A 19,272-nucleotide genomic window follows, 5' to 3' on the forward strand; every position below is an offset into this window, starting at 1 on the left:
GTCTGACAATCATTGGCGCCTGTCGGCATACTTCATGTGAGATGACCTTTAAAATACATCTCTATTCATTCGAAGACGGCATATTTCATATAGCTTACACTGGCAACATACATCACACAAAGGACAAATTGAGAGGTAGATATATTAGAAGCACAGAGCGTGCAAACTTGGGTAGAAAAATGAAGAACCGATTTGCACATAATGCTTACATTGAGGCAGTGAACAATGCAGACCCAAGGTCTTTAATAGCTGGAAATCGTAGTGGAGTTGGCAAAGACACTTCTTTGTACAGGCAGGTCAAATATGAACAGCGGAAACTAGGATGGAAGGATAACAGTGAGATCAAAGCTTTGATGGACCTTAAAAAAGAATGGGAGGATATAAAGACACAGACAGTGTTGTTGTAAAAGGATTCATTCAAGTTATTAAAGTTAGTCCCCTTAAGGTTATATGTTTTAGTGAAGCAGGAGTGAAACTGTGGCACAATGCGACCGCACAATGTGCCGCGTCATGGGATGCCACAGGGGGGATCATTAAGACTAAACTAACAGAGAAAAGGATTTTGTATTATGAAATTATAGTAAGTTCATTTAATTCATCAACTCCTGTTGCATTCATGATCTCTGAAGAACATACTCAATCGGCTATAGAGGAACTACTCACACAATTGAGATGCAAAGAGAAGGAGATATTTGGTACAAACACAACACAGATTCAGATTAATAGTGACAGGTCCATAGTGCTTTTAAAAGCCAGTATGCGTATCTTCAATCAAGATAGCATGAGTATGTACTTGTTACGCTGCTGGAGAATAGTGGTAGGAAAGGCAGATAACAAAGATTTAGATTCATCATTCAGATCATTTAGACATTAGTGTTCAAACACCAGTAATTACCAAAATAATTAGTATTACTTTGAAATTGCATGCAGAGCCATTTTGAGCATTGACCCCAGTAGAAGGGCTCCAGCTGTTTAGTTTTAGTTTTAGTTTAGTTTATTTCGCACAATAAAAACAGTACAAAAAGGTAACATCAATAAAAGAAGTGTGTGCAGGTGAGAAAAGAAACCCAGGGAGGGCTTATAAGTGGTTCTCACCAAAGTTAATATACAATTTAAACAAATAGTAATATACAAATATTAAGACAAAGTAATCAAACATAGGTATGGAAAATAACAAAAACAAAAACAAGAAATACATTATTTACACTTGTGAAGTGTGTGTGCCTGTGTGTGCGTGCGTGCGTGCGTGTATGCGCTACATTATGTTAAATTGGAGAGGGTAACTTCAAGAGGCTGGCCCTCAATCTATGTTTAAAGTTACAGAGTGAAGATGCGGAGTTGGCAATAAGTATGTGTGAATTCCAGAGTAAAGAACCTCTGACTTTTATGGAGAACTGGCTAAGAGTGGTACGGCTGAAGGGAGGATGAATATTGTCAGATTGTCTAGTATTATAATCATGAACCTGAGAGTTGGTCTTAAAATATTCTTTGAAAGTTGTAGGAAGCATATTTGGAAGGTAAGTGCATTTATTTATATATGAAAGAACAGGATTGTACAATGTTAATGTCATAGATAGACAGTACATTTAGGTGTCCATTCTGGGTCCGGAAACGGTATTTTTTTTGCATTGACCCCAGTAGAAGGGCTCCAGCTGTGAATTTTACACCTCTCCCGCTTAGCGGAGACTTGGGTGTGGTACAGGACATCTCCCTGAACACGTGGGTATGTCCAGATAGTTGCCTCGCGGAGCCGTCTTTTGTCCAGTGTCCATTCTGGGTCCGGAAACGGTAATTTCTTTGCATTGACCCCAGTAGAAGGGCTCCAGCTGTGAATTTTACACCTCTCCCGCTTAGCGGAGACTGGGGTGTGGTACAGGACATCTCCCTGAACACGTGGGTATGTCCAGATAGTTGCCTCGCGGAGCCGTCTTTTGTCCAGTGTCCATTCTGGGTCCGGAAACGGTACATTTTTTTGCATTGACCACAGTAGAAGCTCTGCTGCTGTGAATTTTACACCTCTCCCGCTTAGCGGAGACTGGGGTGTGGTACAGGACATCTCCTTGAACACGTGGGTATGTCCAGATAGTTGCCTCGCGGAGCCGTCTTTTGTCCAGTGTCCATTCTGGGTCCGGAAACGGTACATTTTTTTGCATTGACCACAGTAGAAGCTCTGCTGCTGTGAATTTTACACCTCTCCCGCTTAGCGGAGACTGGGGTGTGGTACAGGACATCTCCCTGAACACGTGGGTATGTCCAGATAGTTGCCTCGCGGAGCCGTCTTTTGTCCAGTGTCCATTCTGGGTCCGGAAACGGTACATTTTTTTGCATTGACCACAGTAGAAGCTCTGCTGCTGTGAATTTTACACCTCTCCCGCTTAGCGGAGACTGTGGGGTGGTAGAGGACATCTCCCCGGACGCGTGGGTATGTCCAGATAGTTGCCTCGCGGAGCCGTCTTTTGTCCAGTGTCCATTCTGGGTCCGGAAACGGTAATTTTTTTGCATTGACCCCAGTAGAAGCTCTGCTGCTGTGAATTTTACACCTCTCCCGCTTAGCGGAGACTGTACGGTGGTAGAGGACATCTCCCCGGACGCGTGGGTATGTCCAGATAGTTGCCTCGCGGAGGCCTCTTTGTCCAGTGTCCATTCTGGGTCCGGAAACGGTACATTTTTTTGCATTGACCCCAGTAGAAGCTCTGCTGCTGTGAATTTTACACCTCTCCCGCTTAGCGGAGAGTGGGGTGTGGTAGAGGACATCTCCCCGGACGCGTGGGTATGTCCAGATAGTTGCCTCGCGGAGCCGTCTTTTGTCCAGTGTCCACTTTATGAAGTCCATGCACTCCAGTGAATAGCATTTATCCATTTAGATAACTTTATTATTATTATTATTATTATTTAATTACTTGTTTTTACACAGAAACATAATGTGTGTCTTATAGCATCATTTAAATGCTTAATTTGTAGTTTTAATGTGCAAATTAAACTTTTTTTCAATACTCTAGAGGTACTCTTATTTTGAAGAGATCGTCCACCGGAAGCCTTAAATTAGCTCACTAGATTAGCTCACTAGACAGTGCCCACCTTTTGTGCTGAAAGTAAACGTGCATTTTTTTTTGTCTGTCAAAATGTGTACTGTTGTCTGACTGTCTGTTACTGTGCAGTGTGCACTGTACGTGATCTCACTGCCGAAAACAGAGGGAATCGCTGAAACAGAAAATAAGTTTCTCAAACATCCAACATCGAGTCAAAATGACAATACAGCATTTGAGCATTATTACTGTCACTGATAACAAGTTGAATGTTATCCTTCAGCTTCTTGTTTATGCCCCAAAACGGCAATGTGTAGCAATTGTAGAATGTTCTACTCATGTATACTTTACTTAAGAGACCATTTTTCAAATATATATATATTTTTTTACATTATATGGACAAAATAGTCCATTTGGATGCAATAAGGGTGCAACCTATTCTTTTACACTTACAGGATGCAACCCACCAGCGACAGTGTTGTGAGAGAAATAAGCAACATGGTCTAGTAAACATTCCAACAACACAAATCTGGTACAGTACAGCTGCCGGTAGGCTACAAAACATTTTAATGGAAATGTGAGAACCACTGGTTTAAATAATTATTACAAAAAAATATAAAATAATAATCGTCGACAGGAAGCTTAAATAGGGTTAGCAACTACACTTTTACAGAAATAATATAGAAATAATAATATATAATAAGCAGACATGGCAACACTGATTCAGCAACACCGTCATACTACGGAATATTGATGTAAATACACGCATGCGCGCCATGTGTGTGTACTAGGGAATCATGGTTCATGATGTTCCAGTGGACTGGAGTCTCCTCCTCGCGTCGTCTGGTGGTGTAGTGTCCAACTGACAAAACAAAACACAACGCAATGTTTCCAATTCCTGCACCAGAGAGCCATTATGACGCGACAGCGTCCGAGTTGTAACCTGTAAGCTGTCTTATTGTAGTTAGATAACGGTCCTTCCTTTCTTCCATCGACGAGCTCGTATTTGAGGCGAACATGGACTACCTACTACAGGTGAAGATATGCGCCCTCGTTGGTTTGTTGTGTCTCACCCTGCTGTTCGGATTCATTCCTGCTCGCCTGAAGTGGTTCAGGGATACAAGTGGAACAGGTTCGTTCGTATTGTATTAATAGTATTTTGTTTACACACTCATGGGTCCCTAATCGGCACACAGCAGCCACATAAACTATATGGTTTGATCATAGGAATGTTGATGGATTAAAGTTAAGTTCAATGACCGCTGCTGTCATGGTTTAGTTAGTAATTTGTTGGTAATGTGCTTTCATTGTGATGGAAACTGTGGAAAGTGATTTGATTTTAACCGTGTCAGTCACTGACTAAAGTATAAAGGACAGGATAAGGAGAAAGTTGAAAGTCGAGTCACCTGATGGGGATGAACCCCCCCTAGCTCTTCAACACTTCTTGTTCTTTGCTGACAGTGTTATTTCCAGTTCTGCATTTTGGTCATATGATGGGATCATCTGGGGAATGTATATGTTTTCCACCATGCAAAAAAGGTTCTTTGTTCCCCACTTAGATCACAGTAATTCTAGTAAGACTAAAAATATTTTAGCAACTTAGTCTTAGGGTTACTTTTACATTTTTGATTTAAACTCAGTCTTTGAACAATCCATTTAACTTTAAGCCTGCCTAGGCTACTTAAACTATCTAATTAACACTGGCATAAAATACACTAAAACATAATTGCTCAGACTCTTCAACAAAGATGGCAAAAACAAACATTATTTGTTCTGTACTGTACATACAATTGTATAACGCTAACCCTAAACCCTAAGGTGGAACATAGGGATGACCCCATCATCTGTCAATTTGCCAGGGGAGGTGCAGGCCTTTGACCAGATTATTGAACGATTTATTAATTTATTAGTTTTTGTTTTAAATTGACTGATTCTTTAGCTAAATGTTCATCATGCATGTTCTACTGTTTCTGAGGGTACAGCACCAACACTGATGTAGGACACAACAGAAACTAATACATAAATAAATTGTTCAATAATCTGGTTAATAATCATGGGATGTTTGCCATAATGTCAGGGCTGATTCCTAAACTGATTCTGGTGACAGATCTGATTTAGATAACGGCAGTGACAATAATACTGTTTGTTGTGTGTTTCTTCATGTCTGGCCTAATGTATTTGTTTATGCTTTTTTATTTTTTATCCCTTAAGAAACCCATCGTGTAGTTTTGAGTTTGATCAGCTGCTTTGCGGGCGGGGTTTTCCTGGCGGCATGTCTACTTGACATCATCCCAGATTACCTGTCAGACATCCATGCTGTGTTGGAAGCACAGAAGGTGGAGGTAGGTTTGATCATGTGACCTAGTCTGGGGTCTGTCAAGGGCCAAATGAGTGCAATTTATAGATGAAGACATGATCAAATATATGTATTATTGATTATACAATTTAAGAGTACTGGAAATTATCTCTTCCGTGCCTTTTTTAATTTGTAAAAAGGAAAACAAAACTGACTGTTCTCTCCCACTCTCTGTCAAACAGACCAGCTTCCCCCTCCCAGAGTTCATCATTGCTGCTGGCTTCTTCACTGTCCTCATTGTAGAGAGGATCGTGCTCAACTGTCGGGAGGCTGGAGGCAGTGGAGGGGCAAGCGAGGAGAGAGCCCCCCTGATCCATTCCACTGGCCACGGACACGGACATGGACATGGGCAGGCCGCAAGCCACGATCTGGAGAGCAGTGGCCACCATGTCCATGTCGACTTGCAGGCCCACTCGTCCTTTCGTTCATTCATGCTCTTCCTCTCTCTCTCCTTCCATTCTTTGTTTGAGGGGTTGGCCATAGGCCTACAGAGCAGTGAGTCCAAGGTAAGAACAATATAAGCCTTACTTCACTTAAATTAAGTTGATACCAAAACCGTCCTGTGGTCTTGATAATGAATGTTATATTCCCAATTGCATACACTCTGTGGGGAGGCAATGTGTGGAATTCCTAGAATTCTAACCCAATTGTAGGAGAAACATCCCAAAGGCTCTTCCGCTTGTAGGTGAAGTAGTCATTTATAAAGGCACACAACTAAATGTCTGTCCACACTGGCCATCGTCCGACGGATGAGGTATATTTTAATTATTGCTTGCTATTATGTTTTTCCTTCTTTTTTCAATATGGTCATAGAAAAAATCTAAGATTTATGCTGAAAGCTTCCAAAATATTAGTTTCTTAAAATAATTTGACACCTGTCTGTTGTACAACAAAGTACCGGTATAAGTTAGCCCTTATACTTCATGGCTGTCAGCGGTCAGCCTCTGAGGAGAAAGGAGTCTGGATTAGTGATGATCTGGTATTTCCAATGATTTGATTAGCTTTATATATTATATATCTTTATTAATTTGACACTTGTTCCAATATCTTGGTTAGGTTGGGAGGCAAATGATCCCACGTAACTCATATGGTCTCCAAAATATTTTTTCAAGCTCAAAGGACACTTTAACAACATTGTGGTTTCACTATCTTGTCATAAAGGTTATCTTCTGGTTTATACATGTTATCTTATAGTCATGCGACTTCCATACACTGTGCAGCCAATACTCTCAGAACAACCTTAAGACCATGCATGTGACCCACGCATTTGAGCTTGCTTGACGTCATTGCAGTCATACAATTAGCCCCTTTCTCTAGTACAGTGCTTCCCAACGTTTTCAGGCCGTGACCCCCAAAATAATCGTAAATTAAAACTGGTGTCCCACACTGACAAGATTCATCATTCATACAAGTCTGTTAAGAGGATTTAGATCCAAGAAAGCACCAAGGCTTTTTCCATTGGGGTCCTTCATACTCAATTTTAATGCCAAATATAATACAGCTAGTTTTGACCAACAATTGGTTTAAATAGGCTCTCCAGCCGTGCTGAAATTAGCATGACAGCACACCTAGCCGTAAGACTTTAGGAAGGATCACATTAGAAATGTATCAGTTGTGCATCAGATCAGCAGCAAAATTGTCTTATGAAAGGAACAAAAACAAAACAATTTAAAGAATAAATAACATTTTCCTCCTGTGTTAACCCATTGATGCCTGAGGCCGAATCTGGGAACGCCTTCTAGGGCCTGACCTAAGGTTTCTGAAAACCTTCAAATTCTGATGATTTTTTTTTTAAATAGTTATGTTGCTACATGTATAGCAATAGCTGATGAGACACAGAGAGCACGGCCGGCATCAAGGGTAGAACAACGTATACGTTGCACCAGGCGTCAATGGGTTAATAATAGCTGAATAGCAGGTCTACGCTCCTGTGTTTTAACATCAGTTATTGTGGTGGTACTTCAGTATGAAAAGGTTAAAAACCCCTGCAAAATCTATCTATAAATGCACCAAGTCTCTGTGTGTACGTATGTCTGTAATCCACGTTACAGACATACGCTGTTTTAGCACCCCCCACTGCTCTAGTACACAGAACAAAATCATCAGACAACCTATCACATGCTTTCCTTAGCCTTTAATACTGACATCTTGTGCAAATACCTTCCCTCTCACAAAGTGAAAGCTAACTCTGTTTACCTTTAGTAAAGAGTTCCCATTTTAGTTAACTAATTTACTCTAAACCAAACATTCAGTGTTGCTGTGCTTCATTCAAACTCAAGCTCAAGGCTGTGCAGTATGAGTATTACTCCAGATGTTGTCCAAAAATCCCGCAAATCGTTACAGTCTCAGTCACATCTCTATATTCCATCCTAATTGGCTAACATTGGCTTACAACGTTTGCAGGACTGGCCCGTTTTGAACAAAAAGCCTCAAATCATGAACGCAGCGTGCAATTTACGTGAAATCTTTCAAGCACTTTCCTACTAGGCTGAGGAATATATCCCACCCTTTTCACATTGGCCTGTTATAGTGGCACCAACAGATGGATTCTTTGTGATGAACACATTTTTAGAACAGAATGCCTCAAATCATCCAATTGCCATTTAAGGCATAAGAACAAATGGCACCCTTTTAACATTGGCCTATTCTAGCGCCACCAGGAGGCCACAACCTGAGGTCTAGTGCGCTCTAGTTTGATTAGCTGAGGGCTTATAAAGCGAGGACAGAAAACGCCAAAAGTGATTGGCTGGAATGTGATCATGTATGATCAGATTGAGCTCACTTCACACGAGTGTGATTTGTTTATGTTTTGTTTCGTTTCCCCCCCCCCCCTAGGTTTTAGAGATCTGCATTGCCATTCTGATCCACAAGAGTATCATAGTTTTCAGCCTATCGGTGAAGCTTGTGCAGAGTGCACTGACGCCTATGTGGGTGGCGGCTTACATCGGTGTGTTTGCCATGATGTCACCCATTGGCATCGCCATTGGCATCAGCGTGATGGAGGCCCAGCTGACATCAGGGGCTCTGATCCAGGCCATCCTGGAAGGACTGGCCGCGGGGACATTCGTTTACATCACCTTCCTGGAGATCCTTCCACACGAACTCAACTCCCCAGGGAGGCAGCTCCTCAAGGTGCTGTTCATTCTGCTGGGCTTCAGTGTCATGGCAGGCCTCACCTTTGTGGACTGAGAAGGACAGCACGCCTTGTGACGTGTGGCATGATGAGAACGGAGACCTTTGTACCGATGCAGTACAGTCCTTGCCCAGTAAAACCCTGAGAGTGTACAAGATGTAACCAAATTGACCCGTGTTAACTCTGACAGTATTAAGTTCCTTTTGGTTACATTTTGTACACAGAGTGGATACATGAACACTGAAGATGTTACTGTACAAGCATCAGGAAGATTGTTCCACTTGAAGACAAACTTATTTGTTTGCGTACTGCCACGCTGTGAGGTTGTAATGGGCTTTTGATGTCAAAGCATACATGTTTTAATACTTTTAATATATACTTATATATACTTTCAATTTCACATGAGGATGTTTGAAAGAACTGTGTTTATCATTCTTTATCTTTAAGAGGATTTTATGTAAATAGAAACGGTGACAAGACTAAAGGAACAGGGTGGACTATCGTGTTGGTTTTGTGTGTTGAAATGTGTTTTAGATCTAAATGCAATAGGGTTGTTTTAGGAATGTTGTATGAACTTTGACACTACTGAAGAGGACACTGGAAACAAAAGGACTGATACCTGGCAGTATGTAATCTCTCAAGAAAAAAGAATGGATTCCCAGATTGGGCAGTAACTATATAAATACTATGTTGTAATTGTTCCATTAATCACTTAAGCACTATTGTACTTAAAATTGTGAAATAGCCAATCTGCAAGCTCTATGATCTACGGCTATTTTCTCTTTTTTTTAAATGTTTTTTAAAAAAACAAAGAATTAAATAAAATATATATATATGTATTTAGCTTTACACTTATTAAACTAATTTAAAGGAGGAATTGGTAGCTTCTTGTTCCCAACATAAACACTGCAGTGTGCACCTAACTGTTTTAAGCCATTTACTGTACGTATAGGATGCATGTCCCAGTGGGACATGCATCAAGGATCTCCCTAGGGAGATGCTCGAGAGGAATCCTAACCAGATGCCCGAACCACCTAAGCTGGCTCCTTTCCAGGCGAAGAAGCAGCGACTACTCGAGTCTCTCTCACGTGACTGAACTTCTCACCCTATCTCTAAGGGAGATGTCAGCCCCCCGTTGGAGAAAACATTTTGGCCGCTTGTATTTGCGACCTCATTCTTTCAGTCATGACCCACACTTCATGACCATAGGTGAGAGTAGGAATGAAGATTGCTCGCTAGACAGAGGCGTTTGCCTTCTGCCTCAGCTCTCTTTTCGTCACAGTGTGGTAGCACTGCCGCTCCGATTCCCCGGCTGATCTCCTTCTTCGTCCTCCCCTCACTCCTGAACAAATAAAATGTCAGTTATTACATTAGGTATATCCAGTCTCTGACACAAATGCAGATTTTAACAATTTGGCTACAATGGTTATACTGCTACCCCACTTTATTGCTGTTAGTTCCCTTTACATCGTAGAAAAGGTCTTCTACATCCATTGTATCTTTTGGTATCTGTAACCTTGCACCGCCATGGATGATATCCAACACATCATGTAAAACAATTTGCACAAATTTAATGTAATTATGATGCATGATTATGATTTGCATGATTTAATGTAATCATGTAGTTTGCCGTATCAGTGGCTACTTTGGACACAAATAACATGGCAGCTGGCTTGCAACAGTAATGCAAATGTTAGCAAAAATTGCCTGCTAAGGCTAAAATAGTCATTACAGCAAACATTAGTGCAGTGTTATGAAACACGTTACCATGACATCTAACATTACAGTTTCACTTTCAGTTTGTAAATACTGGTAGTTTAAAGCAGTGACACTCAACCTCAGGCCCGCGGGCCACATCAGGGGGCCCGCGGGACCATTATGACTAGCCCACCAATGAAAATCTGAAAAAAAAATCTGGAAAATGAAATAAAAATAAATAAATAAATAAACCAGCTGCCATTAATAGTTGGAAATGGAAATTGCGGAAATTGCGGAAATGGTGGAAATGGAAATTGCTGAAATTGCGGAAATGGAAATTGCGGAAATTGCTCTTAGCTATCTATAGCTATCTATTTTCAGGTAGATTGTTTTATTTTACTCAGTCAGCCATATCACTACTCATTTTTTTTCATGAAAAAGGTCATAGCTGGGTAATCTATTTTCAGGCAAATTGTGTTTATTGTATTTTATTTTACTCAGCCATAACAATTTATTTTCTGTTAACCAACTTGCTGGCTGGCAGGCAGGCAGACAGCTACTCATAGACAGGCAGACAGACAGACAGCTACTCATGGAGAATTGGACAGGCAGGCAGTCAGACAGCTACTCATAGACAGGCAGACAGACAGCTACTCATGGAGAATTGGACAGGCAGGCAGACAGCTACTCATGGACAGACAGACAGCTACTCATGGACAATTGGACAGGCAGGAAGGCAGACAGCTACTCATAGACAGGCAGACAGACAGCTACTCATGGACAATTAGGCAGGCAGGCAGACAGCTACTCATAGACAGGCAGACAGACAGCTACTCATGGACAATTAGGCAGGCAGGCAGACAGCTACTCAGACAGGCAGACAGACAGCTACTCATGGACAATTGGACAGGCAGGCAGGCAGACAGACAGCTACTCATAGACAGGCAGGCAGACAGCTACTCATAGACAGGCAGACAGTAAGACAGCTACTCATTGACAGACAGACAAATAACTACTCATGGACAGACAGACAGACAGGCAGGCAGGCAAAGAGCTACTCATGTTATGTTATTATGTTATTATAACAGCTACTCATGTTATGTGCAATAATTTGTGCAGTTATGGAAACAGCTCTTTGTGTTTATGCAAGAAAATGTAACACATTTATTTACATATTAGTAAGTATCATTAATGTCGTAATTTTATCTACTGGCCCCTGGCCCCTTGCCATTTTTGTAATGTGGCCCACAGGTAAATCTATTTGAGTATCCCTGGTTTAAAGGACACCTTGTTGTCCTTTGAACCATTGTGTAATTTTTGTGTATCGTCTATGATTCCTTTCTTGGAGGATACAATCAAACTCTTTTGGTTGAAGCTTTTCACTCTCGGAATTAATGATTGATTGATTTTACTGTGTAAAGTCACCTGGCTGTCCTTTGGTGTATGACAATATCTTGGTGAATCTCAGAGTAAACCCATCATAATGTTTCAGAAAATGCTCCTCTTTCTTGGTTTCCAACCCATGTGGGTGGTATGTAGCCTGGTTAATAAACCAGACCGAATCAGCCGTTGGATTACAGCCGGCGGATTACGGTCTGGAGCAACCAGACGCTTCAGAACACCACTCTGCTGAACGCAGGAAGAGTAGTAATATCCCATACATGGGAGGTATGTACATAGTAATATCCCATACCTGGGAGGTCTGCACATAATGTAGTAGTAATATCCCATACCTGGGAGGTCTGCACATAATGTAGTAGTAATATCCCATACCTGGGAGGTCTGCACATAATGTAGTCGTAATATACTGTAATATACTGTAGCCCTTTCCAGACCTAAGTCTCACACTGTAGCCGTTTCCAGACCCAAGCGCAAAGCGGTTTTGCGCCGCGGACAGAAGAAGCTGTGACGGCGTGTGCGGGAATGGGAATTAAGCTCCACCTCTGCGGACGATTGACGCGGAGGAGGAGAGCGCTTCCAGGAATCTGGCCGTCGCGCAAGTCGTCCGCGGAAGTGGAGCTTATTTTCCATCCACCAGAGTGTCTACAAACCCGGTTTTGAAGCCGTGCGCAGCCGAAAACGTGCGCGGCTCTTTGGATAGTGTGGCAGCACCCGGTGAGTGTCAGAGGGTGACAAAAACATACAGCGCCATAACAATCTAGCATTACCCAGAAGACCAATAGGGTGCCATAAAAAAACACATCTAACATTACCCAGAATGCAGTGTTGAAACCTATTCTCAACAGTTAGTCTACACTGCTGGTCAAAGTAAGAGCCAGCATACTGTACATACTGTACATAGGTTCAACAGTGCTCATGAAAAGAGCCATATATTATTCATTCAAGTTTTATTAATTCTCAAGTAATCAAACTCATTTTCAGTGTCGTCGAGTAATACAATCACATAGAAAAACATCACAATACATCAGAAGATCAGGAAAAGAATACAATACAATCGTTGTGTCAAATGTCCTTAATTATAATGAAAATAGTAAAGTTTACTGAAAAGCTTCAGCAGGATAACAACATATGTAGCCTACATAAGAGTCACAACAACTCAGAGACCACGGCAGATTGGTAACCATAGTGATGCCGGTCTTTTAAACCCCCCCTTGCACCCCCATTAACTCCGCCCATGAATATAATAATAATAATGTGGAATTATATTAGTTTTACAAATAAAAAACTAAAACAAATGTGGTCAATTGTAATGTCTTTCGTAGGTCGTTCCATGTATTAGAGCAGGGTACAAGTCGAGGGCCGGACTGTGTTTCAACACACGGGCCATTTTTGGGGAGAAAGTTGGCTGAAAGTTGACCACAAGTGATATACAGCTGATCAATAGTGAAGAGCCCTGATACGTGACAATGACTGCGAAGTGCATTGTGGGACTTGTAGTATTATGCTGGTCCATGCAACATACCAGAGGGCCAGTTCTAATACTAATTAAATATCATCCCGCGGTTGAGAGAGTTCAGAGTTATCGTTTGGTACCTTGAATTTGGGGGAATTACTTGACCAACGGCATTTATTTGGCATTATTGTGAGTTACAGTTTGTGTGAAATGTCACAAATCAAACATACATGAATGCATCCGACAGTGATATTTAATAATGATCTACATTACATTTACATACATGTATTTGTACAGCACTTTTCATGACATGAAGTTCAGTTCAAAGAGCTTTACAGAGCAATAAAAATCACACCTGTGTGAAGTGAGGGGCTCTCATCGTCATACTGTACACCATCTGATTCCGGCCAATCACAATGTGCGTCCGTCCCCCCCCCACACCCCCCCCGACGAAGGGGGACATCTGGTGGCCACGCAGGGAAGCACAGCACTCCTGGTCCATCAACAGCATCACTTACTTCCTAACAGGAGAAGAACAACAACACCGCTGCTGTGAATAACCATATCTGTGCAGAAACACACATTCAGATTTTACGGGGGCCAGTTTCAAATTTGTAATAACTCTGTAATAATATATTATATATTATATATAATAATATATATTCAAAGATTCGAGGCACATTCTCACGATTTTTCAAAAAAGACCTACAAGTTCGTAGCTTGTAGATCTGCCATTTCATCAACAGCTAAAGTATAACATAATGCTTTAAAACACCACAAGGGGTTCCCGCCCCAAAATGGCTTAATTAAATGCAAATGACTTACAGATCTTCAAGGAGAGAATGCTCGTATTCCTGGAGAGCTTCGTGCAAAGTGTCTCTGGCTTTGCTGGAGGTCAGGAGAGCATAGATTGCCCTCATCTTGCCCTGAGTGTTGGGCTTGGACTCCACATTGCTGTAGCCCTCATTGTCTATGATGTCCTTCTCAAAGAGTACATCCATGATGGGACCCACATTCCTCACCATGTCGACCAGGAAACGCCGATGTTGGTCCACAAAGTGTTTTGCTGAAGTTAAGGAGGATTGAACGTTGAGTTGTTGGTTTTCATTTGACATTGTTTTAAAATGGAAAGTGCCATATAGGAGCTAACAATTCTTATTCTAAAAATTGCAATAAAGTGATACAGTTTGTGCTGGTAGTATATATATATATATATATATATATATATATACACACACACACACACACACACACACACACACACACACACCAGTGGTGTGTGTGCTATAGATATCGTTATATAGATCGTTGCTGCAGAAATCTCTTATCTCCTTATTTAAACGTGTTTGTTCATGAATTAACGTCCTACTTGACCTCACTACAGCGTCACGCTAAAACATCCAAAGTAACAACAGATCTACAAGCTAGAGAGTCACCTGGTATGGAAGTAACAACAGATCTACAAGCTAGAGACTCACCTGGTATGGAAGCAGCTGCTCCTGTAGATTGTGCTGGTATGGAAGCAGCCGCTCCTGTTGATTGTGCTGCAAGAAATAAAAGTGTTCAAATTATGAACAGAAACGAACCATCGAGGCCCATCTCACCACGGTGAAATAGCACGGACTGCCAAGTCCCGACATAAACCCCCACAATCCCTACATGTTACACTACTACTGTTTTGACCGCGACAGATTGCTATTTCACTGCGTGAGGGAGAGGGAGAGTGAGATCGGGTTTGACATGATTTACGATTTGGTTGCAACTCGACCAGGGCTGAGTCGGCTCTACCGAACTTCACAAAGTTCCACGCGACAACTGGCGACAATCGTTGGCGTCCCCACGCCCCCCCCCCAGTAAGGTTAATCCAACGTTGACGCTGCCTACTACCTACTGGCGGAAAGTGGAAGTGCAGCACGTTCCATGGAAGTGGACGTGACGTTCAGTGACGTCATGTGCGTAACGGTGCGTCATCCCGGGCTTAACTTCCGCTCATTGGAGCCGTTGAGTTATAACGGTACTTCCGGCAGTCTTCCGGGTGCTTCAAAACGCCACTGAGCAACTTCCATTGAAATGAATGGCTCGGGTCCCCTATGAGGAGGGGCCCCTATGAGGAGATAGGGGCCCCTATGAGGAGCATAGAGACGGCTGACGGAGGGTCCCCTATGAGGAGGGGCCCCTATGTGGAGGGGCCGCTATGTGGAGGAGCCCCTATGTGGAGCATTTCAGTTTCAGTGTAATATGTTCGGATTTGGGGGTTTTCTAGGTGTGTATTTGAATTGCCAATCTGTGCTATTTCACGGTATTTGGGTGAGACCGGCTTGCTACATCCCAAGGTTGAATGAAAGTCCATAACTTTACCTTCCAGGGTAATGTCTTGCTGCCAGACCGGTCCAGAGTCGGGGCTCAGTAATTCCATTGAGAAGTTTTCTGCACTGACATCCATAGACGCCAGGAACGTTGGATGGTAATTTGGTCCATAATTGTCTCCAAAATAAGTTGCAGCCTGAAAACAGAGACTTGTGTTAATTGTGTTACAGCAGCCTATAGTAACTAGTAGCCTAGTTACAGCAGCTGCAGCAGCAGTGGCGGAGGAGTGAAAAAAAAGTGTTTATTGTACACTGCTTTACCATACAATAAACAGACAACGTAGGTTTAATATGTACCTCAGGTTGTACTTTCAGTGAAGGACACACTGACAGACTTGTAGGTTTAATACGTACCTCAGGTTGTACTTTCTGTGAAGGACACACCGACAGACTGTAGGGTTGGTCTGGGATGAGAACACAGTCGGAGGTGACCGGCTCGATGCGTTGCTTGTTTTCATGAACTCCCTTCACCTATAATGACACCAACACAGTTTGACCAGATGGTTCATTCATAGTGGCCGGTATCAGGTATTTAGGCAGAGCTGACATTTCTCAGGAGCCAAATGAAATGACCCCCCTAGGCCAGTGGTTCCCAAAGTGGGGTCCGAGGACCCCCAGGGGTTCTTGAGGGAGTTCCAGGGGGTCCCCAGCTAAATTATAGTTAGGAACCAAATGGACCCTTATGGCTCTGTAACTCGGAGAGTGTACTCTCAGAGTTAAATTAACATTGGTTTTACAATGCAAATTGAGGGTCCCAGAGATAGAAATGCCATTAAATGGGGGGTCCGTAGGCACATTACTTAACGGATATATTTACCTCTCTGTAAGACACATTACTTAACAGATATATTTACCTCTCTGTAAGACACATTACTTAACAGATATATTTACCTCTCTGTAAGACACATTACTTAACAGATATATTTATTTACCTCTCTGTAAGACACATTACTTAACAGATATATTTACCTCTCTGTAAGACACATTACTTAACAGATATATTTACCTCTCTGTAAGACACATTACTTAACAGATATATTTACGTCTCTGTAAGACACATTACTTAACAGATATATTTACCTCTCTGTAAGGCACATTACTTAACAGATATATTTACCTCTCTGTAAGACACATTACTTAACAGATATATTTACCTCTCTGTAAGACACATTACTTAACAGATATATTTACCTCTCTGTAAGGCACATTACTTAACAGATATATTTACCTCTATGTAAGGCACATTACTTAACAGATATATTTACCTCTATGTAAGGCACATTACTGGGCAGCAGTAACACACTCATCGTCCTCCGTATCTGTGACTCTTGACGGAACAGCAACACCTGAGCACGTTTTGGTGTGGGTGATTGAAAGTAGCTCAAGACTCTTTCCAGGATCCCAAAGAGAGACAGATGGTTCACATTTACAATCACATGAGTCTGGGTCACTCTCTGTGGTTGTAAGAGTTCCAGACCCTCGTCTGTGATGTGGGCCACGGACAGATCACCTGTGGGGGAAATAACATAACGTTATAGATTCCACTCCATGTAAACCAAATCTGAACACAATGTCTAAACCACTTCACCCTCCGCTAAGCTCCACCCACTCCACTCTGTGCTTCTCACTCATTGACTTACTTGTTATATGATGGATTTCTCCAAATGAACAATATATCAATTTAGTAGCAATTAAGAGCTTCAAAATGTCTTCTAAATCTAGTCAACCAGGCCTGCAGTAGGCTATGAACTGGAACATTTCAATCTATAGTCAACCAGGCCTGCAGTAGACTATGAACTGGAACATTTCAATCTATATATACGGTAGACACCAGGTGGCTGTTAGCTTTGTTCGCACCATGCCCGTCCGCACAACTTCTGGTATTGACTTTGTATGTAATCACGCCGCTCTAACCATCCAAGTCTCAACAGTGACTCACCAGGTGTGATGTCACAGTGTGGCAGGTGTAGCTGACTCACCAGGTGTGATGTCACAGTGTGGCAGGTGTAGCTGGCAGACAGACTTCTGAGGACACTGGATGTCAAACAGAGGACCTGCAGGAGTCCTTCCTGTTGGCTGGAACCATCTCTCCTCCCACTGAACAGTCCTGTAGAGGACCTCTCCTTCGCCTGTCGTTTCAAACACCAACGCTGTCTCGCTGCACTGGAACAGCCCGGACCTGGCGAACTTGAACCTGTGACCAGTGGTGAAAAAAAAGTACTAAGTAAAAGTATAAATACTGCAATGTAGACGTACTCCGTTACAAGTAGAAGTCCCGAGTGTACTCGAGTGAAAGTACAAAAGTATTGGCATAAAAATGTACTTAAAGTACTAAAAGTAAAAGTACTCGTATTGCAGAATGTCCCATTTCACAAGTTCAAAATACACTTTAGTCGACTAAAACTAGACTAACACTAAGACATTCCAGGTGACTAAAATGTGACTAAAACTAAAATAGAAATTTTCTGCCAAAAACAACACTGGTTGACTGTCCTGTGTTTAGGATAACTGACCTGTACTGATTGGTTGACTAGGATAACTCACCTGTAGTGATTGGTTGACTAGGATAACTCACCTGTAGTGATTGGTTGACTAGGATAACTCACCTGTAGTGATTGGTTGACTAGGATAACTCACCTGTACTGATTGGTTGACTAGGATAACTCACCTGTAGTGATTGGTTGACTAGGATAACTGACCTGTACTGATTGGTTGACTAGGATAACTCACCTGTACTGATTGGTCCACTGCTCTACATGCACACTGGGTTCAAAATGGCTCTGAAAGACACAACAAAGCAGACAGGAAACGATCAGTGTCTTTCCTGATGTTCAGTCACTGTGATTATTGTGCAGAGCAGAGGGTTCTGTCTTCACTATGTCCATGTTGGAATGATGGAGTCTAGAGGGTTCTGTCTTCACTGTGTCCATGTTGGAATGATGGAGTCTAGAGGGTTCTGTCCTCACTGTGTCCATGTTGGAATGATGGAGTCTAGAGGGTTCTGTCTTCACTGTGTCCATGTTGGAATGATGGAGTCTAGAGGGTTCTGTCCTCACTGTGTCCATGTTGGAATGATGGAGTCTAGAGGGTTCTGTCCTCACTGTGTCCATGTTGGAATGATGGAGTCTAGAGGGTTCTGTCCTCACTGTGTCCATGTTGGAATGATGGAGTCTAGAGGGTTCTGTCCTCACTATGTCCATGTTGGAATGATGGAGTCTAGAGGGTTCTGTCCTCACTGTGTCCATGTTGGAATGATGGAGTCTAGAGGGTTCTGTCCTCACTGTGTCCATGTTGGAATGATGGAGTCTAGAGGGTTCTGTCCTCACTGTGTCCATGTTGGAATGATGGAGTCTAGAGGGTTCTGTCCTCACTGTGTCCATGTTGGAATGATGGAGTCTAGAGGGTTCTGTACTCACTATGTCCATGTTGGAATGATGGAGTCTAGAGGGTTCTGTACTCACTATGTCCATGTTGGAATGATGGAGTCTAGAAGGTTCTGTCCTCACTATGTCCATGTTGGAATGATGGAGTCTAGAGGGTTCTGTCCTCACTGTGTCCATGTTGGAATGATGGAGTCTAGAGGCACACACACACACACACACACACACACACACACACACACACACACACACACACACACACACACACACACACACACACACACACACACACACACACAATCAATAAAATTATAGATTCCAATGTTAACTTTGAGTGACATAATGCTGTGTGTGTGTGTGTGTGTGTGTGTGTGTGTGTGTGTGTGGGGGGGGGGGGGGTCATATTATGATTACTTTGGGGGTCCTCAATTCAAATATGACTATTTTGGGGGTCCCCAG

General features: G+C 42.3%; 2 protein-coding genes across 3 annotated transcripts; one reads left to right on the top strand and one right to left on the bottom strand.

Annotated features, from left to right (window-relative positions):
• Positions 1-3,826: 3,826 nt before the first annotated feature.
• slc39a1 (solute carrier family 39 member 1) lies at positions 3,827-9,388 on the top strand. The gene is made up of 4 exons (XM_080759691.1): positions 3,827-4,158; positions 5,238-5,368; positions 5,565-5,888; positions 8,218-9,388. The coding sequence occupies exons 1-4, from the start codon at positions 4,044-4,046 to the stop codon at positions 8,569-8,571; spliced, it is 924 nt and encodes a 307-aa protein (XP_080615817.1). The 5' UTR covers positions 3,827-4,043; the 3' UTR covers positions 8,572-9,388.
• Positions 9,389-13,281: 3,893 nt separating this feature from the next.
• On the bottom strand, positions 13,282-18,418 carry LOC308319038 (NACHT, LRR and PYD domains-containing protein 1b allele 2-like). Of its 2 annotated transcripts, XM_080768840.1 has the most exons (9): positions 18,310-18,418; positions 18,164-18,213; positions 17,413-17,627; positions 16,699-16,943; positions 15,788-15,904; positions 15,426-15,570; positions 14,546-14,611; positions 13,893-14,133; positions 13,282-13,588 (listed from the first exon to the last, which is right to left on the bottom strand). In XM_080768840.1, the coding sequence occupies exons 1-9, from the start codon at positions 18,406-18,408 to the stop codon at positions 13,582-13,584; spliced, it is 1,185 nt and encodes a 394-aa protein (XP_080624966.1). In that variant the 5' UTR covers positions 18,409-18,418; the 3' UTR covers positions 13,282-13,581. The 2 variants fall into 2 exon arrangements, with proteins under 2 accessions (XP_080624966.1, XP_080624967.1); XM_080768841.1 differs by lacking the exon at positions 13,282-13,588 and having other exon boundaries at positions 13,905-14,133; positions 15,426-15,583.
• Between the last annotated feature and the right edge of the window lie 854 nt (positions 18,419-19,272).

Source organism: Protomyctophum bolini (assembly GCF_963924005.1).
Source record: "Protomyctophum bolini genome assembly, chromosome: 1".
In the NCBI taxonomy this organism is placed as follows: Eukaryota; Metazoa; Chordata; class Actinopteri; order Myctophiformes; family Myctophidae; genus Protomyctophum; species Protomyctophum bolini.